Here is a 26631-nt window from a genome sequence, read left to right on the forward strand (position 1 = left end):
AGGAAATAAATTAGGTCAAAACCAAACACGTGGTACAACGTATTGCTTACGTTTATATTTTGGCAATTTTGTACCCCTAAAAGGGAACGAGGTGGACCACCCAAATTTATCATAATACATATTAGGGTCCTATACTATAATACCAAATGTTTAAATTGGACAATTTCCAAAATTTAAGGGGTGGGCCAAGGTACCCCTCCCAAATTTTTCAAGGGGTGCATTAATATACCCATGTCTTATGATAGGTAATGAACCCCTGTATACGTCCATATAACCATATAGGGTAATAATACCTCATCAAAGGGGATAAATTAGGTCAAAAACCCCCGAAATTTGACTTTTTGGCAATTTTTTACCCATGAAAGGGAACGACATAGACACCCAATACTGATAGAGGTACATACTATGGTCCTAGGCTACCATACCAAATTTTTAGATTTGGCAATTTCCAAAATTTAAGGGGGGTGGTCCTATGTACCCCTGCCAAAATTTAGGGGGTGGGCCAAGGTACCCCTACCGAAATTTAGAGGGGGTGGTCCTAGGTACCCCTAGGTCATTGACCCCGGGCCAAGGTCATTGACCTTTGACCTATGACGTCACAAAGGTCGGGGTCAAAGTCCAAATTTTCCTCAAGTGGGGCCCATACTACTACCACTCTTTAGATTTATTAGACAGATATTTGTTGTTTTATCCGTTATTTGGTGTAATATTGATTGACAATTAATTGCGTTTACTTTTAGGGAAGGTGTAGATTATAAACCTTGATGCCCCTTGTACGGCTCATGCTAACAAGGTTCCTTAGTAATTATATTTTACCTACCGTCGGAGGCCCCTCACAAAATGGGGCCCTCACCCCACCCTTACGCCGCCACTGCATGTATGGTCAATGTTTTCTTTTTTCTTGCATGCAGTATGTAATAAGCAAATTAATTGAATACACAATTAATTATAATATCAGTGAAATAAGGTGTTCATTGGGCAAAACACTCCAAGCAATAAATATTCATCTTAGATTGGTTATCCTTCGTTTTTCATTATCATTTAGCCGTGAAACAAACGCCTGAGGGACATGCAACCCTTATACATAAATGTGTAGTATTTGAATGCATAACTCGTAGGACATGACGCTTTACTTTTTAAAAATTTCAACACTTCTAGTATACAACTAAAAATGTAATAAAGAAATAATTGTCATGTTTTTTTCAAGTATTCAATTAGAACTGGACAATCTACAAAAAAAATAGAAAACGGTACGTTTCTAGCACTTATGGTTTTATAGATCTCATTGTCGAAAGGATTGGAGACAAACGTATAAACTTTTTTTTGGAGACAAACATATAAACGTAGCATTTTAATATAAAGATTATACTTTTTGTTCTTTGGCAAGTTGATACCATAAATGCGTAACTTCCCCACATGCTTGGTAACACTTTGCTACACAATATAGTACTTCTAATAAAAAGAAGAAAACATTTGAAGAAAAGGAAGAAGTAAACTCTCAGAACATGCTCTCAACGCGCTGTTTAAACCGTTGTGATGGTAGATCTTGGAGTTTGGTTGTGTAAGGAGAACAGTATACGCATAAGGAACCCAAGTCCAACACTTAAATATATGTTTGAGCAGTGGCTGTAGTGCAAAGATAAAAGTTTAATATATAAGCTGAAATATTCTTCTGAAGTAATCAAATATGGGAGGGGTAAGTTTTATGTTTGAAGTATGTTTTCTAATTTTCCTATTCACCGTTAATTTGATTATTATTATTATTGTTTTAACGTCAGAGGAATATTGAAAGATCTCATGCAATAAGAATACAGTTCTGTGGAATTAATACGTAATACATTCCATTAGTTTGAACTTTCCCTTGTACTCAAACGCGTGCAGAATAAGAATACGGGGTCAAATGCATAGAAACTTGACACGTATTTCTTCGTGGAAATACTGATTCCACGAGAAGACTCTTATTTGTTAGCACCTGTGCACATATTGGTACAATTGGGCACTACTTGGTATAATTGGATCGGGTTTGAACTTTTGTACAGATTTAAAAGTTTTACTAGTGAACTCCTTGCACTTCTATGGTCGATACTAAGAGCACAAGAGGCCTATGTTTAGTGGAAGGGGTCCAGCCATTTTTTCTAGAACAAATTACGATTGCGTTATTTCTATTTACATAAGGTTACTCTACGTAGGTTAGGTTAGATTACGTTAGTTTAAAAAATGTTACAATTCCGATACACGAGTCCGCCATTTCTCAGGCTACCGTGTGCGAATCATCGTATTCATATTTCTTTGTCGTCTTCCAGTAAGCAGATGCAAAATGTACTTTTATTACGTTCCTAAAGAAGCGTAAATTATTTATGCTTCCTTATTTCAACTAATTTCTGTAAATCTTTTTTTGGACAATGTTTAGGAGACGGGGTCCAATTTTTTTTTTTCTGTAAGAAGTTACAATTTCTGTAGTTTCTGTTCACGTAACTTCGGTCAGTTTATGTTGGGTTATATTAGTGTAAGAGTACACAATAATTTCCAAAAAAAATATAGAATTTCGCTTATTTCTGTTAATATTATGTTAGTCTAGGTTATTTCAGGTTACTTTAAATTAGTTTAGTTTAGGTTAGGTTAGATTTGGTTAGGTCTAAGTACTTGCATCGGGGTATGTTTAGTACAAGGGGTCCAGAAGCTCGTAAAAAACACAAAATTTACAGAAGTGAGTGATGCAAGTACTTAGAAGTAACATAACGTACCCAAATCTAACCTAACCTAACATAAACTAACGTAAGCTAACCTGAACTAACCTAAACTAACGTAATATTAGTAGAAATAAACGAAATTCTATAATTTTTTGGACAATTATGCGGGACTCCTACACTAATATAACATAAACTAAACTAACCGAATGTGAACAGAAATTACCAAAATTGTAACATTTTTTTGAGAAAAGAGCTGGACCCCTTCTGCTAAACATAGGCCCTTGCATCTTCCATTTCTGCCATAAATTTTGTATTTTTTACGTACTTCTGACGCCCTCTGCTAAACATTTACTAATAATTTGCTCGTTTGTGTGTTTGATAATATGAAAGGAGAGTGGAAGTTATGTTTAATTTTCTTTATAAGCAGTATAAATGGAACTGTTTGGCAAGCGGAGGGAACTACTTCGCGCAAGGTTACCACATGGTTAAATTGTGAGAAAGTAACGAGCATTTGTATTCTGAATATAGCTACAGGTATACAGAGACGATCCAGATGGTATCCTTACGAAGATACGAGAAATTGCACTCTATTAATTTTAACAAAATGGGTCCAAACTTCCCTAACCCTGAGTTAACCCGACTTTACCCTACCTACCCAGGGTTGGCAAAAATCATGGTTTTTATTGAAAAAACCAGAAAACCCAGTTTTTTGGTTTAAACCAGTTTTTTTTTTTTTTTTTTTTTTTTTTTTTGTTTAAATAATTTGCTCTATGTATTTACATCACATATGGACAGAAATAAGTTTGTTTCACTTTGGTGTTATTATGCAACAACCGGGTTATGCTGGAAGGGGTCACATAAGCTTAAAGCGGGGTCCATATCCTTTCTCGACTTACATTCCAAACAAATTATCCTCCATTTAAACTTGAAACCGGGACTAATTGGCCACAAATGCGATACGTCTGCCGACTCACTCACGAAGGACTCCTGATAAAAATACGTTTTACTGATCTTTACATACTTGTTAATATAATTGTTAAGAGTCATTTCAGAAAGACAAAAAGGTAAACAATTGTACAAGTGTAACCATTATACAGAATTACATATGGACAATTTTCAAGTACTGTAGAGTACAAAAGAACGAATTTACTCCAAGTGAGTTCACTACGACTTTTATTAGTCCAAGTTAAAGAAATACAATGACTTACCTTGCATATCAGTACGAAAAGTGAATAAAGATACGAATTATTTGAGTCCACATGGGCTCTGACCCATTTATACATAAATAGATACCAAAGATACTTCTGATTTCAATAAATGCCTCTCGTAGGATTTGTATGACCCCCCCCCCCCTTTCCAAAAAAGTAGGGCATTTCGATGTATTTTATCAATAGTAAACATTGTTAAAACGAAAAAATATTTAGAATTTTCCTTTGATTGGAACTGCATAACAATAATAATAAATTATTTAAAAAATCACAAAAGAAACATTCATAAACTTATTTAAAAAAAGGTTGCTTTTGTAAAATAATCCCTTTGAGTAATGAATGGGGAATTTAGGTCTGAATATAATCCGAATAATATACGGGAGTGAAACATGATAACCCACAAATGTGTGTTCATTGAGATTTTACGAATAGTTACACTTTTACGAATATTTATCGTTTTTGGTTTAAAACATTTTTTTTTTAACGGTTTAAACCAGCCAACCCTAACCCTACCTCAATCTACTCGACCCTACTTTATTCTATTACACCCTTTTAAAGCGGTCCTAAATTGACGATCTATAAATTTACGTAGTGAATAGTACGCTTTTTTGTCGAAAGCCAAGCGGACGATCAACTTCGGAATAAATGCCGATTCTAGACCCCTTCTGCTAAACATAGCCCACACAAAATGCGCTTTTTAAACACGCTGAGAGCTCTAGTTTCATTTTAAAAAGGCAAGGTGCTCGTTTTCGTTTGAAAATAAAATTGGCCCCATTTTCTTAAGGTTTGCACAGATGGTATTGGTATTAGAACCTATCTTGTATTTCCTTCTTACATGAGGTTTATTTTTGGCATGTATGCATAATCTTTCACTGATTATGTTCTTGTTCTCCAAAAGATTTAGGCTGGCGGCATGATTTTACCCAGTTTAGCGTAGATAATATTCAAGAGGATACCATAAATAAGTTTTAAATACAATTCTTTTACGAGACATAGACCAACCTGTGCTGCGTTACACTAAGAGATATTTAACGTAGTCAGGGCATGGCGGAGTTAGTGGCGTGCGCGATAGCTAGCACGTCAGTGACGGTGGGAATATGCGTAACTGCGGGTAGTAAATGTATGATTTTCAATAGCACACATCATGATTTCACACTCACAACTCTCCACTTGAAAACATAAAATACAGCTTCTGCATACTGTGCAGAAATACACCGCTGAGGGAAAATAGTTTCTATTACAGTCATCTTTCATACGCACCCACGTATTTTATTGTTGTAAAGCACTTGTAATGATTTTACACTAGTGACCCTACACTTGTAAACCTAAAACACAGCTATATTACTTTGTATTTACTTCTGTCACCTGCAGAAATGTATTCCTTATAAATATGTGTTTTCATACAAAGTATTAAATTTTACTTGTAAATTTTCCAAAATGTAGTGTGCTAAAACTGAGCCATAATAACTTCATGTTTCACTCATGGAACATTTATCCCTCTTAGACACTACACTTGTTTTTTGTACCTTCATTTCACAGAAGGGATATAAAACGTCGATATTGATTAAGAACAGTCCATCATAAAAATGGTAATTTTACGGTTAAAATGAGTTAGAACATATGAAAGAAGATTGTGTAATATATTAAGTTTCACTATCGGGGGAATTTTTCACAATGTAGGAGACCAATATTTCATGTTTAGAAGTGTAATGGCATAAAAGTGAAACCAATACAATGTCTACAGGGTACCCCAAAAGTAGGTATACACCCGTGCAGTGATCAAATATAGCATTCTAGTTTATGGATTTATTTGCTTCGACTGTTCTGGGCTTAAGTTATAAGTAAAAAGACGTTAAGAACAAATAACAAAGAAACTAAGTCTACCTGTTTGATAACAATAAGAAATGGTATAAAATACGGGACGCCAGTGTATACCTACTTTTGGGCTACACTGTATATTAGGGTTAAAATAAATGAGTGCACATCAAAAACAACTGTGTCACAAACTAGTTTCTACCACCGGTGTATTTTATGTTTACATGTGTAGAGTTGCAAGTTTGAAATCATCACAAGTGGTTTTAACCCATGTAATATTACCCGATATCCAGTGTTTTGTAGTATCTCATTTATGCGCATATCTTCCGTCACTGACGCGCATGTTCCCTGTATTCACATGTTCCCATGTGAGCTGCATTCCCGCGCTGGCACTCAGGTCCTCCTGCTGTACTCCCTTCTGACTCGGTTAGATAGCATACTTGCTTTTAGTGGCCAGCTAGCACAAGTTGTGTTGTGTTTTTTGCACTGTGTATTTATCAGGGTTGACTGGTTTAAGCCACCTGTTAAAAAAAAAAAAAAAACTGGTTTAAGCCAAAAAAAAAAAAAATCGGAAAAGTGTAAGTGTTCGTAAAATCTTGATGAACACACATTTGTGGGTTATCGCGTGTCACTCCCGCATATTATTCGTATTATATTCAGACCTAAATTCCTCATTCATTACTCAAAGAGATTATACTACAAAAGCAACTTTTTTTTTTATAAGTTTATTAATGTTTCTTTTGTGATTTTTTTTATAGTTTATTATTATTGTTATGCAACTGCCATCGAAGAAAAATTCTAAATATTGTTTCGTTTTAATAATGTTCACTATTGATAAAATACATCGAAATATCGTACCTATTTTGGGAATCATGCAAACCACACGAGAGGCATTTTCTGAAATCAGCAGTATCTTTGGTATCTGTTTATATGTAAATGGGTCAGAGCCAAAGTGGACTCAAATAATTCCTATCTTTATTCACTTTTCGTACTGATATGCAAGGTAAGTCGTTGTATTTCTTTAACTTGGACTAATAAAAGTCGTAGTGACGTAACTTGGACTTAATTAATTCTTCTGTACTCTGCAGTATTTTGAAATTGTCCATATGTAATTCTGTATAATGGTTTCACTTGTGCAACTTTTGTCCTTCTCAAATGACTCTTGACAATTAGACAATTATATTAAAAGTATGTAAAGATCAGTAAAACGTATTTTTATCAGGAGTCCTTCGTGAGTGAGTCGGCAGACGTATCGCATTTGTGGCCAATTAGTCCCGGTTTCGAGTTCAAATGAAGGACAATTTGTTTCGGATGTAAGTCGAGAAACGGTTTGGACTCCGCTTTAAGGTTATGTGACCCCTTCCAGCATAACCCGGTTTTTGCATAATAACACCAAAGTGAAACAAACTTATTTCTGTCCATATGTGATGTAAATACATAGAGCAAATTATTTAAACAAAAAAAAAAAAAAAAAAAAAAAAAAAAAAAAAAAAAAAAACTGGTTTAAAGAAAAAAAACAGGTTTCTTGGTTTTTTCAATGAAAAGCGTGGTTTTTGCCAACCCTGGTATTTATGCACACTGTCCGACACGTATTTATACCCCTTAGGAGTTGTCCTCGTAAAGTTAATTTTCGTCAATGAATGCAACTCCTATCCTAAGAAACAATTTTTAAGACACTACAAGCGAATTTTGTGGGGAGATAATCAGGGTTTGCCCAAGTGGGCCCGGCCCGAAAAAAAACACTTTAAAACCCACCTGGGTTTTTGACCTATTTGTTAGTATATTATTGATACAACTAAGGTGATCACATTGTAAGTGATTTTTATCAGATTTTAGACTTTCCTTGGGCGTATTAGAGGCTTTCACGTTAAGGTATACAACAACATTCAACATAAGACCTTTATAAAGTTCTGAATGCACTAAATGAACTTAAAAAAAAAACTTACCTTAGCTTAAGATAGTTATAGAACAAATTAATGTATGGCTTATGCTTATAGCCTATTTGAAGTAAAATAAGCAATTTTGTACTTTAGAAAATATTTTCCGTGAATAGTATGCTCGTCGACTTGGCGACACCGAGGGACATTATCACTCATACGTTTGACGGGTTTAAGGTCATAGGTGCCGGTACTAATAGTACATATATAAATAAATTAAACTCCCAGCCCAGCACCCTGTTTGACTTGATAATGCTACTTTTTCCATTGCACTTGATGGAAACTCGAATAATCTCCAGAACAACAACAACAACAACAACAAAAAAAAAAAAAAAAAAAGGACAGCAACACGTTAGATAAGTTAACAAGAATTATAATCTTTTTCAGAGGCTAGGGGCACAGAATTGTGCTTTGGTCCAAGTCTTAGAAAAATGTAAATCTGGTCTCCTGATACACACGACACAAGGAGAAAAATCAGCTTTTCATCAGATTAAACTGACGAACGTAATTTTGGCAGATACAGCCATGTAAATAAATATTGCTAAACGCGCGAAAAATATTGAAAGTAGATTGTACCACTGATTTAAATAATTTGCATATTGTTTTCCTGTAAAGCATTTTTATAGCACATCTTAAGTTTTTAGGCATCTTCAGTCTATACAATTAATTGCAGGGTACGAACAGAGAAAAGCAGCTGCTGCTTAGTGAACTTTCACCTATTATTTTATTGAAAAAAAATTAAATAAAATGAAATATTTTAGTTTTAGTCTCACGGTTATGCCTGCTATGCTCAAGGTGGCGGTGACGATGAGAAATGAATGAAATGACAGAATGAAGAAAGTGGGAGGAAACGTGAGAATCTCGAGAAAACCCACCCACAAGGTGTTTGTCCATCACAAAGCTCACTTGGCGCTAGCTAGGATCGAACTAGGAACCCCATGCACTAGAGGTGAACGCTCTACCACTGAGCCACCGCGGCCTATTATACTTTTGTTCATAACCAGACTACAGTTCATTGCGTTGGGTTGGAAAGTTGAGGAATGGGGGATCTGAGGTGTCCCGTATTCTCATGGAGAAAATATGGCAGGTTTATTTACGCTGGAAGATGTTAATTTCATATAAGACATTTTAAAACATCTATTTATTTCATACAACAGGAATTGTACCGTTGTTTTAAATTAATACACCCCTTTTGGTATTCATATTTGGCGAACGGCAGTCAGGCTTCTGGATGTCTTGATCTACATTTGTTCGTTTGTCTGCCGAGCTCCTTCATGGCTATGCGGTTAGTGTACGTGTTTTCGGCGTGGGACCAGAGTTTGCCTCCCGGAGGGAGCTCATGTGGTTCGGATTCCACGTTAATCAGTAGGCCCCGTCTCATATAGCTTAGCTGCTGAAAGAGACGTTAAACATAAAATCAACTCAACTCGTTTGTCTGCCTCTACCACACACACTACAGGTACAACTTTTGGTCTTTTAAGTTAAAATTTTCAGAATACAAGCACGAGACACTCCTGTATAGATTTTGGCGGCATACCAACGTAAAATGTCAAAATGGCGGCCATTTTTTCAAAACAGCGAGTATCCACGCTACGAAGCGCAATTTTCAGTCTTTTAAGTTGAAACTTTGACGGTGAAAGCACGAGATATGCTAAATTTGCTGTATAGATTTTCTCGGCGATCGAATGTAAACTTTCAAAATGGTGGCCATTTTTTTCAAAACAGCAGTAAGTAGAAAATTGTTGCAAGTTGTGACAATGGTAATCTTGAAATATAAATCACACTTTAATACTTTTACCCCAAAGATATTGAAATATTTCGAAAAATCCGATTAAACCCGAAAATACCCGAAAAACCCATATGGGCCCAGGTGGGTTGGGCTTTTTCAAAAAAGCCCGGGTTTTTTCAAACCCTGGAGATAATATGATGACACGTTATCATTTCCAGGGCACATCAGTTTGCACGCATATTATCAATCTGTACCAATTGTATGGTATGCGCCAAGGTGATAATCGTAGAACGTCTTAGGTAATTATTTAAGGAAAGAAAAACCATTCTTAATCTGCACCGAAACGTTAATGATTGCATAAAATGTCAGTGTGAACTTTACGTTGCCCGCTCCACATGGTTGATTATTTTTTTAAAAATGGGTTCAAACTTCCCTACAGATAAGCTAACCCGATTTCACTCCACTCAACATTTTAAAGCGGTCCTACTTATCGATGCGCAGCTGGAGCGTGTATTGTGAAGTTTACCCTTATGTCGATAGCCTAAAATAGAAAGGTTAGGTAAGGATATGTTAGGATGGTTACTACTCTAATTGCATAAAGTGTCAATTCTGGATTCTTATGGATCACTGCTGTGAAACTTAACCCTAGTTTTTTTTCAAGATGGTACAAATGTGAATTAAAATTAAACGTTACCATTAAACATGTAACTTCTGTAAAATATAACTTGTTGGTGCTGTTTATGATAGAAATCTTTATTTCCTCGGAAATCAGCACATGCGTATATTTCATGTGTTGTTTGCTAACGTTTATTTGTGTGTCAGTGAGAAAAGCTTCTTTGCGCTGATCCTGTGTTCACACATTATGTATGTTTGCCACTTACACAAATAACTCCATTAACGCTTTCCATATTATGTGTACCAAGTGAACTTTGTGGTGGACAAACGCCGTATGCGTGGGTTTTCTCGGGGTTCTCCCGTTTCCTCCCACTTTCTTCATTCCACCATTTCCATTACTCATAATCACCGTCTCCTTTAGCTTAACCGGCATAACGTGGGACGTAAAACTCAAAGATTTCATTTCATTTTTTCCAAATCATGTGTAATACAAAATTTCAATAAACGAAATTGTAGACTCAGCTGCTACTCTTATCTTAGGTTAATGGTTCATACATCATTGTCTTTGAAATGAGCCAGTTTCTTCGACAATTTTCCCGAAAAAGCCTTTTTTAATGTTCGCTCGTAGCGGGGCTCAGGATGCAGATGCTTCCACGAAAGATACCCAAAAAATAACACATACCCGTACCTCAAGATGTTTGTCGAATTATTGAAATACGAGCAATAGATGTGAATATAAACATATTTTCAAACTATGAGTGTAGTGTAAAATTGGTGAAAAATAAAAATACTTATACTGTAGGAAGTCCTGCTCGTTCTCTGATTACCCTAAGATTCATGGCTCGTACTGCAGTGTTTCAGAAGTGAAGCAAGCTTTCGAGTGATACTACACAAACATCCTTCACGATAGAAAATTCGGAAAATTAATTAAAAAATATGTTCAGATATTTCGAATTTCACGGTCGGACATTTTAACAAATATATATATATATATAAGTTTTCTTTTTCACAGTTTCACAGGGTAAATACCAGAAATCCAGGATAATACAATCAGATGAGTTCCTGGCATCTCCTTTGCACATTGTGACGAGATCTTAAAAGTGACATATATTACCGTTTGATATTCATTGGATGACGATAATAACTGTGAATCGGGTAGTTCAACCTCAATTTGGAAATTCACCCATTAAAGGAAAGTAATTTATATTCTACTCCTATCGGTTGACAATTCGTATTATAAAAGAAAATATAACTGATTTTAATAAAAAAAAAAAAAAAAAAAAAGCGTTCGATCCTAACTTCCACCAACTGAGCTTTGTGGTGGATGAAAACAAAATTGGTTTTTCTCGTGATTCTCCTGTTTCCTACCACTTCTGACTTCCCACCATTATCATGAATCTCATCATCACTGTCTCCCTTATCCTCGGTCATAATCGTGGGACGTTAAACTAAAAAATAATTGAATAAATAAAACATTATTTTTATCCACCCTGTCTTGAATAGATTTATTATATTGACGAGTTTACATTTTGCTAGGTGTGCTTGCACAGAGATACTTTCGTGACTCACTGGGAAATGTAGGACTCTGAGCGAAAATAGCTGAACAATAGGGGCGCGCACTATTTAAAATCAGTAAATTATAAAATGCCTGAGACAAATGTGTACATACAATGCTTCTGTTACTGAAGACTATATGGTTGTCGCTAGTATATGATTTATGTTATTTTGCCTTGTTATAATAGTTCTATGTTTGCTACTTGCATAAATTATTTGTTAATCAATATTTTTTTTTTTCTTTGTGAAGCAGTAGATTTTATCCATAAAATTTCCCCTCTTGCTCTAGGTTATTTGGTCATTGTATCGAAAATCGCTCGATGGTGGTTGCACGACTATTGTTGAAAATCATAATATTTTGCACATATGTTGGTGCGTGTTTTTGAAACACAATGGTATGACTAGAAATATGGGATTCCTCTCTGTATGCCAACAGCGGCCATATTTCCAGCATGACGAGTACCAAAACATGAGAAAAATCAGGGTGCACGCGAAATGCAATATCTCAGAAACCCTCGAAAATAGTACAGACATGAGACAAATATCACTGGAAACGGAATGAAGTTACCTATAAAGCAGTACTAAAAGCTTTTTACAATCTCTGTTCCAAATGCTGCAAATAATGTCTACTAAGTCATGAATGACCATAAGCCAAATAACCTTTTTGAAGCCGTGAAAGTTTGCGAAATAGTTGAGCAAAGAATGTCCTATATGCTCTTTAATCTCCACGTAATCTGTAGTTGTACAAAATACGAGATCATAGAAATTAATAATGATTTTATAGACCATCAAATATGGAATTTTACAAATATTGGCACTTGAATATTTTTGGTGAGGAAAGTGCGAAAATTCTGAAACGTACGCTTAATGACCTTTATTTCATATTGTTATGTATAACATAAAAAGTTGACTTTTAGAGTTCGCAGTTATATATACTGTAATATTGAAAATTTATCTATAAACTAAGGTCAAGATACAGTACAATTGCATGTATTTTGTGCAGTATATAACACGTAATAAGAGAAAATTGAACTAAACATAATAGTAAGATACAATACTACAAACTAAATATTATAGAAACAAGTCTTGACAAGCACGTGTTATCAGTCTAATTACGTGCACATCATTGGAAGTCTAAACATGTAACTGTACTTCATACACTTGCATGAAGCAAGGGCCATGGTGGCCCAGTGATAGAGCGTTCACCATTGGTGCATGGTGTCCTTGGTTCGATCCCAGCTCACGCCAAGTGAACTTTGTGGTGGACAAACCGTGTGCGTGGGTTTTCTCGGGGTTCTCCCGTTTCCTCCCAGTTCCTTCATTTCAATCATTTTTCATCATCACCGTCTCCTTCAGCCTAGCCGGCATAAGTGTGGGACGTAAAACTTAAAGACTTCATTCAGGGTTTGAAAAAACCCAACCCACCTGGGCTCATATGAGTTTTTTCGGGTTTAATTGTTTTTTCGGATTTAATTGGGTTTTTTCGAAACATTTCAGTGTCTTTTGGCTAAAAATGTTAAAATGTGATTCATATTTCAAGATTGTCATTGTCACAACTTGGAACAGTTTTCTATTTACTGCTGATTTGAGAAAATGGCCACTATTTTAAAATTTTACATTGAATCACCGAGAAAATGTATACAGCAGATTTAGGATGTCTCAAAATTTCGTGCTTCTAGCCTCAAGATTTCAACTTAAACGTCCGAAAATTGCACGCTGTAGCGTGGATACCCCCTATTTCCTAAAATGGCCGCCATTTTGAAATTTTACGTTTCATCGCCGACAAAATATATACAGCTAATTTAGTGTGTCTCGTGCTTCTACTCTGGAAATTAAAACTTATAAGACCAAAAATTGCCCTTTGTAGCGTGAATACCCGCTATTTTTTAAAAAAATGACCACCATTTTGAAATTCTACGTTGGTATGCCGCCAAAATCTATACAGGAAATTTAGTGTGTCTCATGCTTGTACGCACTGAAAATTTAAACTTAACGAAAGTTGTACCCTATAGTGTGTGTGGTACAGGCAGATAAACGAACAAATGTAGACCGAGTCATCCCAGAAGCCTGAGTGACGTTCTGCAAATATGAATACCAAATATCATCACTGCGCCTCGAAGAATCGCTGTGTGTTAAAACCACAACTTTTCAGGAGAAACAAAAATCATTCTGAACTCTCAAAATTTTGTCAAATACATGGAAACACTTGAAAAATGTAACAAAATTGGTTCTGCGTATATTATGCACTGGACATTGATGCAGCTTGCTTCAACAGTATCATATTACTATTTGTGTGTTTACGCAGCACCTTTTGAGTTTTTATAAGCACATAACCGATTTGTATACATTAATCAATGCGTACGTGATGAGAACCAGAACCTTTAATTTCAATCTATAATTTTTCATTGTTATGACGAAACAATTCAATATTAACTTATGATATTATAAAGGACGCTGCCTCTGGTTTATTTGCACGACATTACTCATTTTCGACAAAAATGTCACATAACGGTTCTTCGAGGCGCAGCGACGATATATTAATTTAAAACGAAGTTATAATTCATATTTTATAAAATAAATGTTTCAAGATATCTTATATGAAATATATATTTTTCAGTGTAAGTAATCGTTTTATTATCGAAGTTCACTTCGGATACTTTGTGCGTTCAATTACGGCAGTTCCCGGGCACTTGTTGCAAGACGGTTCTTTCCCGAAAATTAATTTAAAACAATTAACAAATATATATTTATAAAGTTAATGTTTCAAAATGTCTTAAATGAAATTAAATATCTTCCTGTGTAAAATAAATAGTTTTATTGTTTAAGTTTTCACTTCATATGCTTTGTGCGTTTAATTGCGGGAATTTCCCGAGCACTTCTTACATGACAGTTTTTTGCTGAAAATGCAGCTTTCTTTACTGTACATCGAAACTTCCAGTAGTACGCACATTTGAAGTCAGCACTTGAAATAGTAAGCCTTATGTTGTCTTCGAAACTCCGAACATTAAGCTTCTTAAATTTGACAAGAATGTTTACGTTATTGCTGGTGTTGATTCTACAGAATGTTTATTTGAAGAGCAGCAACAAATAACTAAATTATTATTGTTGGAAAACCAAATTTTACTGAAGAATACTTATATTACCATCAAAAATAGGAAATAATCCGAATAGTTTTACTAATGTATTTACATATTTACTAGTAGTACCGGCTCCTATGGCCTTAAGCCCGTCAAACGTATGAAGTATATAACGTTCCTCGGCGTTGCCGAGTTGGCGAGCACACTATTCACAGAAAGTATTCCCCAAAATATAAAATTACATATTTTACTTCAAATAGGCTATAAGCATAATCCATACATTATTTTTCTCTCCCTCTCTCTCTTTCTTTCTTTCTCTCTCTCTCTCTCTCTCTCTCTCTCTCTCTCTCTCTATATATATATATATATATATATATATATATATATATATATATATATATTCATTCAGTGCATTCAGAATTTTATAAAGGTCTTATGTTGAATGTTGTTGTATACTTTAACGTGAAAGCATTTAATTTGCTCAAAATCTGATAAAAATCATTTTTAATGTGATCACCTTATTTGTACCAATAATATACTAACAAAAAGCTGAAAAACCCAAGTGGGTTTTTTCAGGTGGGTTCAACCCTAAAAAAATTACCGGGTTGTTTCGGGCTGGGCCCACTTGCGCAAACCCTCATTTCATTTCATTTCACTTGTATGAAGCAACATTGTCAATCATGAGTTTAATTTTTATGTTTATGCACATTATGGATAATAAAGAAAATAAATGCTTTTATGTACCTTGCACATTTTATTTGTATATTGGTTCTAATATTTCACTCACTTTATTTCTGCCATTATCTTCGGGGAAAATAGCCTTATGAAAATTAAATCTAGTAGAAATTTACATGTCTGTTTATTATTTCACTTCCTCATTCCTGAAAGTTCATTGCAAAAAGATATATTTACAAGTAATTAACAAAATAACGATTTTTGACTTCCGCTATTATAAATTATAGTACCCAAACCTTGAAGTGTATTCGTTTTTATGGAATTTTTTTGTACTTTTTTAATTTAGAACGTAACAAAGTAAGAACTTAACGGATGTTTCTTAGGCTTATAGTTCCAACAATTTTTTTATCTGGAGATCCGTGATCAATTTCATTTCCACTCCATGGTCCTAATAGAGTAGGATTCATACGTTGAGTTTTCTATTTGTGAAGACCAGTGTTTGTAGTGGGGGGGAAAAGCAGAGGCGGTATGTTTTATTACAATTTTGACTCGACATACCGGCTATCTAAGTGTTCAAATACAGTGAGGGTATTTTGGGTAAAAGATTGCATTTTTATTTACACAATGACTTAAAACCAATTATACACAAAAATGCTCAAAAACCTAGTTTTTGTAAGAACAATTTTTTAAATAATTTCTCGTGGGACAACTCCCGGACCTAGGGGTGTTCCAGATCCCTAAAAGGTCCCTCCTCCTACACCAGACAACTCTTAAATTTACTCATGCTCAAATTTTCAGATTTGAATGTACCCAAAGTTTCGTTCGCACTTGTACATATAGAACAAGCAAATTCTCCATTATTGTACATCAGCTACGTATATCCATTAAATTTGGTCTCGCTTTGTGCTTTAGTAAGATAATCAGGAAATGCTGCGAAATTTACGTTATGAGGATTAACTTCCTGAATGAAATTATTGGGGAAGTTTGTAAGAGTTGCTTTTGCATTTCTATTAAGAACTTCTCCATATTGAAAATATTTAACTTCCATTTACTAACAATATAAAATTGAATTAAAAGCAATCGCACAAAGATCTAAATATTAGAGATACATTCACGCACACGGGTAATCACTGCACACGCATTCACAGTGTTATCCAATTATTAGAAAAACGCAAAAATACTTCTTAATGAAAACAACAGATTTTTTTATTACATAAACTATATTATTTTGTTCGTAAATACCGGACTCAGTTATGTATTTCTTTATCATTGTAGGCACAAAAGGCCCGACGAACTCATAACATTACTTTCAGATTTCAGTTTCAGTGAGTCGCCCTAATACACTACATTTTGTTTGGATTGGGTTCATCATTCATTCCTTTCTGTCATGTGACCCTTATCTGCAACCAACACGAGTTCTTGCGTAGGAGCAAGGGGTGAACTTCTTCGTATACACTTCACTTTGAAAACAAAAGGAAGGAAAACTAACAAAAATATCTATGTTCGTGACGTAGAAATTATTTCTAAATAAATCAAATCTTTAACGTGCAGAGCTATCCAATGTGCATAAAAATGGATTTATTAAAGGTATATTAGCATCCACTTTCGAGTCACGGTAGTCTTCATCACTGAAAAACCAGACGCGGTATGGCATACCACCGCATACCGTCTCACTTCGACCACTAGCTGTATCTTTCCATTGTATGCTTTCAGGCAGGCAAATGTTTAGAGAGACCTGAGATAAAGTGATCTTGATTTGTCGAGTCCCTTATGTGTTCTTTTATTCGTGTTTTCACATTTCTGTTTGTCATACCGATAAAAGTTTGATTATAATTTTACTTTGCTTAATGTGTACAGGAAGCACTAAGATTGTTCATATAGTAAGTTTGTGTGAAGTTACTTCTGATTTCATCGGTGGCTTAAGTGTCGCATTGAACCCATGCTTGCCACTTTTCTCAATTTGTATGGGAGTTAGTGAACGAAGTCTATTTAGCATTTTTACCTACTTCCTTTACTGGACCTATGTTAAGCTTTTATAAATTTATTTACAAAATTATATAATAAATTTGTTATAAATTATTTAGTATTTATAAAATATAACTTAGCTTCAGTAAAGGATCAAAACAGCAATTGATTACGTTCCCTTTGTGGTCTAAACTCTTACACAAATTGCAAAAAGAGACAAATAAGTGAGTTTAATGTACCATTTAAATCACTGATTGATTACCTGAAGGATTGATGAACTTTCGTGTCACAAAATGCGTCTCCTATTTTCGTTTGTATTTAAATAATTCGTGGATAAGAAACCCACTATTTTAATTCTGTGCTAATAATCAAAAATGCTTACTCGGGCTCGTTCGATCTTCAATGACTGTACTTCAATGGAATAGACTAATTTATTTAAATATTAAGTTTGTACTCATATCAGCTTCAATAGTGATTCTTAAACCAACATTTTGATAACTTTTCTCTGTAATAGCGTTTTCATTCTATTTTTTTACGTACAAATAAAGTTATAAAACTAAACTGCTGAAACGTATACGAATAAATTGATAAGTACAGATGCTCAAGTGTAGTTCAAGGTCAGTAGTTCGATATTAAAATCATTTAAAAAAATAAAGTAATATTATCAGTCATGCAAATATAAAAATGAAATGCTTTAATGAAAGGTTTACGCAAGTAGCATTTACTGATTCAGAATATATTTGGTTGTTCTTGGCGTATATCTGTTCTTTTTGTTTATTATATCATGTTTCCTTTTGACTCAAGTTATGTATGTTATCTACTTTATAATTTGCAGAAAGCGAAAACGAAGACACGGAAGCTACGCATTAGTAAAGCAAAGAGGAGCAACCAAATTAGGACCAAATTAATTAAACAAGGAAAGATCAAGCCGAAAACTAAACCAAGAATTTTCCACCGTCGAAAGCCAAAAACAAATGAAAATGTGCCTCCACCGAACAAAGATTCAGAGGAGACTGTGGATGGAGAAAGGTTTCTCGAGATGATAGACCCAGATGATTTGGCCTTCCTTGAGAAAGCTGTCTCACAAAGATCCTACTCGTTGCTCAAACATATTAGATTCACAGGGTAAGAGTTTTATTATTATTTTCTATTACTATTGCGTGCTCAACTGAAGTTCGAATTTCTCTATTTAAAAAAATGGCTTCCCTTTTAGTTTCTCTAACAAGTTCTTAATATTTTATAGCAAGTAGGATTTTATTTTGTAAATTTACCAAATATTACAAGTAACTATTATGGTGTGGTCTTTCTTGCATCCAAGGTTTGGAATCAAACTTTTCTTTCAATCATAAAAGGACTTAGATCCGTCATAACGCTTTAACGTTGACCAGTAGACACTTGTCGAAAGTTTCCAAAATACAGTTACGGGTAATTCCATATCAAATCACCTAATTTTAAAACATGACCGTACTTCAGTGTCTCAGATTCCCTTCAAAAATTTTCATACATAAATACCAATGAAATTATGCTAAATTAATATTTTCCGATTTTGTGGATAAGAAATGGGCCGGGGAGAAATTTTTGAAAAATATGAATCCGGCACTCAGCATCATGGAACTAAAATTACCATAACTTCCTTCTTTTTCAAGTTATTAGGCTCATCCAGGTGTCAAATGAATGCTAAATTTTTGCTCTTTCAGAAGATCCTAAAAAACCTTGCAAAAGGTTACACTAATGGACATACAAAGCAAATTTTAGGTTTTTTTTTACAAATTGTGCCATTGCTCAAAAGCTACAACCATGAAAGTTTGGAAACTTTTGTAATAGATTCATCTTAGCACGACATGGTAATATGTAATAAGAACCAGGTTGATAATATAGAAGCAGAGAATGTATAGCATTTTTTAAAGATTATAAAAGCAGAGAAAAAGAAATATTCGGAATTTGTAATCTGATGTCAAGAGAATCGTGATAAAGAGTTTTTGCAGAGGGTTAAGGCTTCGTTAGCAAAAATCAAATAAAATATATGAGAACTGTCACTGCAGCAACCACATTTTAGAACACAAGGTAGAAATTCACGGATCTGACTCAAAGTTGGTATACAAGAAGTGATAGTAGGTGATACTGTTCCCAACATGGCATCCATGGCATATCCTAAACATATTACAAAACATGATGCGGTACTCGTTTTAATAGAGGAGGGCAGGATGAGTCAGTGGTAGAGCTCTTACCTCTAGTGCGTGTGGTCCCTGGTTCGATCTCCGGCCAAGTAAGTTTGTGGTGGACATCCTTGTATCCGTGGGTTTTCATGAGGTACTCCCGTTTCCTCCCAGATTCTCATTCCACCAATTCTTTCATCTTATTCACTTCATTTAATCATCTCTCCCTTAGCCTAAAGGGGCGTTAAGCTGAAATATTTCATTTCATTTCATTTTCGTTCTAATAGAACATGTAAAATGTTGAAGAAATGATAATGCCTGGTCACGGAATGTTGGAAAACCTTTTCTACTTTGAACCACATCCCCAACAGTTTAGAAATGAAACACTTCATTATACTTTAGGTAAAGTAGTTGCTTTGAATTATTGGAATACAGACAAAATCCCTGTCAGATTTGAACACGATTTTCCTTTAGATGTGAAACTCGTTGGTTTCTCTGGATTAGAATGGTTTTTGCGACCGCAGTCCTGACATCGCTTGACATTCACACTCATATTAGGCCATTCCTTATAAACACGTTCGACTGTTCGAATACATCAACAAATCAGACAACTTGATTCGAATATTGAAATAAGAAAATTTGTATTATTCTGTACTGCACATGAAGTTTATTTTTAAATTACTTGATAATTTCAAAACTGTAGGAATGCGTTATTCTGCGCATTCAACAATTTTTTGCACGTTAACTGTGATAGCTTATTCTGGACGTGTGTGTACTGTTCTTACACTCATCAATTCATTCACTGTGCACTACGAAATACAATGGCTCCCTACTCTCATTCTGTTGCATCTTTGCATTACTCATTTTGACAAGTTGTTTTCATACAACCAACGAACACATTCACTCCAGTTAACTGGAATGATTGTGCGCTAGTAGTGGTGGGTCATTTAGTCATTTGTGACCAGTGAAATATCATCTATACCAATGTTAGTTTTAGAACACTTGATCTTGTCCGATGAGCAGTTTCTTATTCAGGTATGATTTTTCTGTTCTTACCTGTAAAATATTCTTACACAAAGCTAACATATGGCATGTAGCTGCCTGAGAAATTTCAGACGCCACATGCTGTCGTAGAATTATAAAATATACACACCATTTTCCTCATCAGGCAGGTAGATTCTTACTTGGAGCCCTAAGCAAGCCTCTGAACGATACTTCCACCTTTATGCAGAGCTCATGAGTGTCGTGTTATACCTAAATTTCCCTTTAGGTCTTGTTTATATTTTCGAATATCTTTTTTTCTTATTGCACGACTGCACCGATAATCGAATCCAAGTTTCCGGCTTACCGTGTGTATGCGTTAATCAGTATGCTATCCAGTTCGCTCAGTGAACAGCCATTCCGTCACCTTTGAAGTTGGTGCTCAACCATTCAGACCACATGGACTGCACTACAACTCTTGATGTGCTTGGACACTGTGTCTACATTACAGAACAGAATTTTGGTGATATAAAGTAGACTATTTCCTTTATTTATCATACATAATATGCAATTCAATCGTATGAAATGTTGTGTAATATACATACTGGGCTGTCAAAGAACAACAGGAGATGTGGTAGAGTCCATGAGGTCTTGTGTGGCAGAGCACCGACTTCAAGGCGATAGAATGTATTGCTGTTCAGGGAGCGAACTGGTTAACGTGTCGGCACCTGGGTTCTTTTGTAGGTTCAGTCGTGCGTTTTTTCACTCTGTATATCATGTAAAAGGATTGTAGTATATTTTGTGTAAAATAATAATGTGAATTCTTTTTCATAGTGCAATTCTTTTTATGTTCAGCCATTATTATTTTATTCCGTTTACATCGTACAGTTGTTACTGCAAAATACGTTATCGGTATTTTGCAGTAACCACTGTATCAACAGTGAAAAATACACTGTTAATTTGTATTTTTCAGTACGTCTGCTCATTTGTTGGTAGAATGAGTTGCTTTTAATTATTTCATTATTTTTAAGACGAGAAGATCGAGGAGAGAATGTAAGAAAACGAAAATTCGATCAAATGGAGAATTCTGTAGAGAAGAAGTACGAAGAGAGTGGTCTTGGAGAAGCGAATAAGAAAGTGAAGCTTTTGTTGCCTATTAAGACTAAACATGGCATAATTGAAAGGGAAATGGAACAAGCGGAAAAAGGTAAAATTTGTATTTTATTTAACGTACAGGCTTGTTCAAAAGAAAGAAAAAAATTCTTCCGAAAGTTCTGTAAATGAAATAAAATATACAGTTTGTCACTCAAAACTAAGGAGAGAGGTGTAAGATCCAATCAGTGGCAGCACCTGAAAGAAGTCAGATTGGTAAAAATTAAACTGCTATCGCTACAAGCTACGGGAAGGAAACTTACCGAATGTTCTAATTCTTGTTTGCATAAATGTTTAGCTGTATCGATAAAAGCTTAATTTTTACCGATATGACTTCCCTCAGGAGCTGCCACTAGATCCAGTTATATGAATATATGAGAGTTGATTAGAGTGAATGTAATTTAAAGATAAAACGTCCTAAACTTGTGTCCAGGGAGCAAATATTTTTTTCCATTTCATTTCGCTGTTCTGTTCTTTGACGTCTTTTTCAATGTCTTCAACTTCGATTTTAACTGGTAGCATGTAGGTAGATGCTTTCTTTATATGAAGACCTATTTTTAAAAATAATAATAGTAATAATGATGATAGGACGTAAGTAAGTTCATAACTACTAATAAATACTCTGGGTTATATATTTAATACAAAAAAGAGCTGCAATGTTTTGATAGTTGTGTTAAAGATGGTTAGGATGGAATTAAAGGAGTGAAGATAAAAAAAAAAAAAAAAAAAGGATTAAAATTAGAATAGGAGAAATTTACAGAAATGTAATTAAAAGAGACGTTCGACAGGACAGTGACCAACGTATCTATTTAAAAGAAATATCAAGAATCCTCTAGATAGGGAACATTGTATTTCAGAAGTTAGACGAGTTAAATTATTCGTTTTACAGATGTTATGCTCCTGAACCGAAAATTAACAGGATGTCAGAAAAATTGAGAGAAAGATTTGAAGGCATTGATGGAAACGGAGGAAATTGTGTCACTATATAAGTCGGATTGAAAAGAAGGAGAACAGGTTACTAGTTGGAGGTGCATAAGTAGTATTATCAGTGAAGATCTGAAAAATCTTTTGTTTACTTGTCGCACATTATTTCTAATTTTTGATATGAAATTTTCAAATTAAACATGTCTTTCTTTAATATATTTATTAACTTTTTTTTTTTTCAGAAGAAAGCGATAATGAAGAGAAAAATAAGCAAGAACTAGAGGAAAATGACAGTGAAAATGATAGTATTGTGGATACAGGAGGTGAAATTGAAAAGAAACCTGTGAGCATGGCAGAATTGTTTGCTTGCCGTGAAGAAATTTTGCGTCAGAAGAAGTTTCAGATAGGAAATCTGGCCAGCAGTATCGTTGAAAATCCAGAAGAAAAGGTAATATGAAATAGTTTTGTAATATACTTGTAGTTCAAGACTGTTTTCAACAGTAGACATTATCTTTGTAATCGACAGTCGGCAATGTCAAATAAGCCATTCTAACACTTTCACTATAGTTTTTCATACAAATTTTTCTGTGTAGAAAAAAAGAAAAAAAAAACTTTCTGTCTAACTTTTAATGAAACGGAAAAAGTAAGATGTTTCACATCCCTTTGCAGTATTTAGGCTATATAGGATACACAGTTTAAGGGGGAATACAATAGAAGCTCTGAGAAGTGAACCCAGATCTCATATTGGTATATGCAAATAGACATATTCGTAAAGAATACACCTAAGCACATCAAGGTTGAATACTAAACTTTCAATGTGTAAAATAACGAGAGTATTCCCTTATTTTATTTTTCGACTGTAGATTTTCTCGGAAAAATGTTTGGAAGTAACATATCATGTGAATACAACTGGCCTTTTGTGCTTCCACACATGGAAAGATAGGACATTTGCCTGTATTATGAGTGCATGACAGTTAACTAGCATATTTTCCATGTAAGACAAGTTTTTGCCCCGTGAAAGGACAAAGTAACAAGGTTTTATCTTTTTCAATGGGTACCGTGACGGCTAACTGCGTACATCACACAAAGTATCTAGGGCATTATGCATTGAAAACTCGCGTTTGAGTACACTTACTGTATCTACGCTTCTTTATTTTGTAAGTTATACAAACACACAAAACACTAATAAAATAAACTAAAGCACGTACCTCTGGTGCATGGGGTCCCTGATTCGATCCCCGGCCAAATAAGTTTGTGGTGAACATCATGATGTCTGTGGGTTTACTCGGGTCTGTACTTCCTTTTCCTCCCACTTTCTCATTCTACCCATTCTTCTACCATCGTTCACTTGCTTTAATCATCGTCTTCTGTAGCCTAACCTGCATGATTGTGGGTCGTTAAACTGAAAGATTCATTTCATTTTATACTAATAAAATAAGCTTATAAATATATCGTTCGCCAATAGATTATTTAGTTACTATACAAACGAAAGAAGGAGGAAACAGAGAGAGGTAATGGCTGATAACCTGCACTATTTTGTACGATTTATTGATTTTCGTTTACTTTGCAGAGTAAGAACTTTACGTCGTTATTGGAACTGATGGAGGAAAGCAATCCTGAAATAAAAATTACAGTACGAAAACTTGCAACAGTATCTATACTGGAAATATTCAAGGATATTCTTCCCAATTACCAGATAAAACACCCAGAAAATCCAGGAGTAAAATGTAAGTTAGTGTTGTAACTTGCTTTACTTGTTTTGTTCTTCATTGTAACTTATTTTTTGCTTAGTGTTCCGCTATTATAAAATTAGGAAAACTAGACCTTTGTATGTTTAAATTATCTTTGATTTTGTTTATTTAAACCTATTCACAGCAGTTTGAAGAAGTACCTCAGAAACTGCTGCTTGGAATGCGTCAGCAGCTGCTTCAGTCTACACAAATTGCTCATCACGATCTTATTTTTCATATGTGAGGAAAAAGTAGTTATTAGGTTTTAAGTCAAGTGAATACGAACAATGAGTCATTTGTTCGACATTTTTACTGGACAAAAAAGATGGAAGCCGGCATTGTGATGGTGAAGAGCGATGCGACGATTTGGGTTTGTTTTACGCAATTCATTGATGACCTCTGGCATACAAATTGTTGTACACCGGTCAGCATTTCTAGTCCTTCGACCTTCTGAACCTATGGTTGTCCATGTCCGGTATAACCGAAGTAACAAGCTATCATTTACTTGGCATCACTCCTCGAATAAACAACTTCCGTTGGTTTTAGCTTACTTTGACACCTAAATAGTGGATTGTTGTTTACATTTGTATAAATATGTCCAGTTTTCAATGAATGGAAAGTTTCCAGTTATGAATATGACAAGTTTCGTCTCTTGTAACGATGTACAGAGGTTGTTCAGTCTACATTTGGCCAATTTCGACTTATCTAAAAATTTAGAAGAATCCATGGCGCCAGGTCTGTAAGTGCTCGATGTGTTTCCCTTGGATCCTAACAATAGCCCGACAGCGTGATTTCCACTGTAATAGACTTCTCTGAAGAACTGAGAGGGAAATCTTGTTTCATTCCCTTTGCACAGCTTTCCAAAGTCCTTCCACAGTTGTCACACGCCGTTTTCCTAAAGCCTGCTTCAGCAATCCAAATCCACATTAGTCCATAGGACTTGCATCTGGAGATTTAACAGGTACCTCATTGAAAGATATTACCTGTATACCACTTGCCTCCTCCATCTCCCTGTAGAATGCGAGGGACGATCGTGAGGTATGTGATGAGGCCTTGTCCATGTGAATGCGCACCAGATTGGCGTCATTTCCTTACATTGTTGGAATCTCATGCTCGTAGATCGGCCGCATGATCTGATCCTGAAAATACTGAGAATTTATTTTGCAGTTCTTCGCCACCCTACGAATCTTCAGTTTACCTCGGTAACAGTAGCCAGTAACGACCATGAACCCTTTTGAGAAGGGTTCTTTACAGACACGGACCCACCTTCTGAAGTTCTTGGCGCCTTTCTCTCGGTACATGATGGCTCTCGGTTTGCCGCAGTCGGAAAGGTAAATCCATGCTTCATCGAGCGTTACGACGTACAGTACATCCACCTTTGTTTTGCCAGATGCCGTTCGTACAGCTTCCGGGCGTTACACTTTCGTTCTTTTTGGTGGGCATCCGTGAGAAGATGGCCGCGAGATTTCGTGACTTTTTCCAGCTTGAATTGATAGTGTAACGTCTGGCTCACAGTCCCAAAGACACATCAAAACGATTATCCATTTACCTTTGTGTTGGCGGATTTTCTTGCATTGCCATTTTGCGAAGTTTCCTCTGCATGGTGGAGGTGGCCTTGGTGCATTCCCGCTTACTAGGCAACTTCGTTGGTGATCCAAATGGTGGAGCTTCGTTGCCCTTGTACTTTTTAATAACATTTTTTATACCACTTAAACTGATGTTGCAAGCATTCTTCTTGCACTGTTTTCTAATGACAGAAACACTAAACTGGGCGTCATAAAGAGCCGTAACATAGCCTTCCTAAACCCGGCTTAGTTTGGGCTGCATTTTGGTCACAGAGCGGAAACCCACACACTTAGAACCAAATTTAACACAACACTCACATCAATGGTCCTGTTTTGTGAGTTATTGTCGTCCGCTCGGAAAAAGAACTCCTTTCCCAGGAAGCCACTGCACAACACTGCAGGACGCCACGAGCCAGGTCGGGTGAGTCCATTCTGCCCGGGAGGGGAAAGAAACGAAATCGGTCCAACGTAGTCTGAACAACCTCTGTAGTACACAGAATTTGACTTTCCTCGGTTGAATTTTTTGAGCAATTCTCTACATCAGTTGACACGAACCTGTTTTTGGGCTTCTGTCAAGTTTTATGGAATTTAACTGTTTGAAAGTTTCCGTCAGTTCAGGTGACCGTGCACAATCATATATTACTCTCATGTCAATGTCCAGAGATGCCTGAAACTCACGATATGTCACATGCCGATCTCCCTCAATCATTTCACGAATAGCATCAACATTACTGGCACCAATAGATGTGCATGAGCAACCTTAATGAAATTCATCACTGATAAAAGTGTGACCACTCTGGAATTCGAAAAAGCAATTGTACACTGTCCTATTGAATAGTGCTTTATCCGTAAAAGCCA

At 35.4% G+C, this 26631-nt stretch overlaps 1 protein-coding gene across 2 annotated transcripts in view; it reads left to right on the forward strand.

Moving 5' to 3' along the window:
- The first annotated feature begins 1482 nt into the window (after nt 1-1482).
- Nucleotides 1483-26631, forward strand: part of Noc3 (Nucleolar complex protein 3) — a 68636-nt gene continuing 43487 nt past the window's right edge. The window contains exons 1-5 of one of the 2 annotated variants that reach the window (XM_081763666.1): nt 1483-1696; nt 18101-18390; nt 21434-21609; nt 22724-22926; nt 24049-24205. In XM_081763666.1, coding sequence (XP_081619792.1) covers nt 1688-1696; nt 18101-18390; nt 21434-21609; nt 22724-22926; nt 24049-24205 — 835 coding nt within the window. In that variant the 5' untranslated portion in view covers nt 1483-1687. Of the gene's footprint in view, nt 1697-18100; nt 18391-21433; nt 21610-22720; nt 22927-24048; nt 24206-26631 lie in introns of both variants that reach the window. The other variant, XM_081763663.1, reaches the window with a different exon arrangement.

This window comes from Thermobia domestica, chromosome 1 (assembly GCF_964235325.1).
Source record: "Thermobia domestica chromosome 1, izTheDome1.hap1.1, whole genome shotgun sequence".
Classification (NCBI taxonomy): Eukaryota; Metazoa; Arthropoda; class Insecta; order Zygentoma; family Lepismatidae; genus Thermobia; species Thermobia domestica.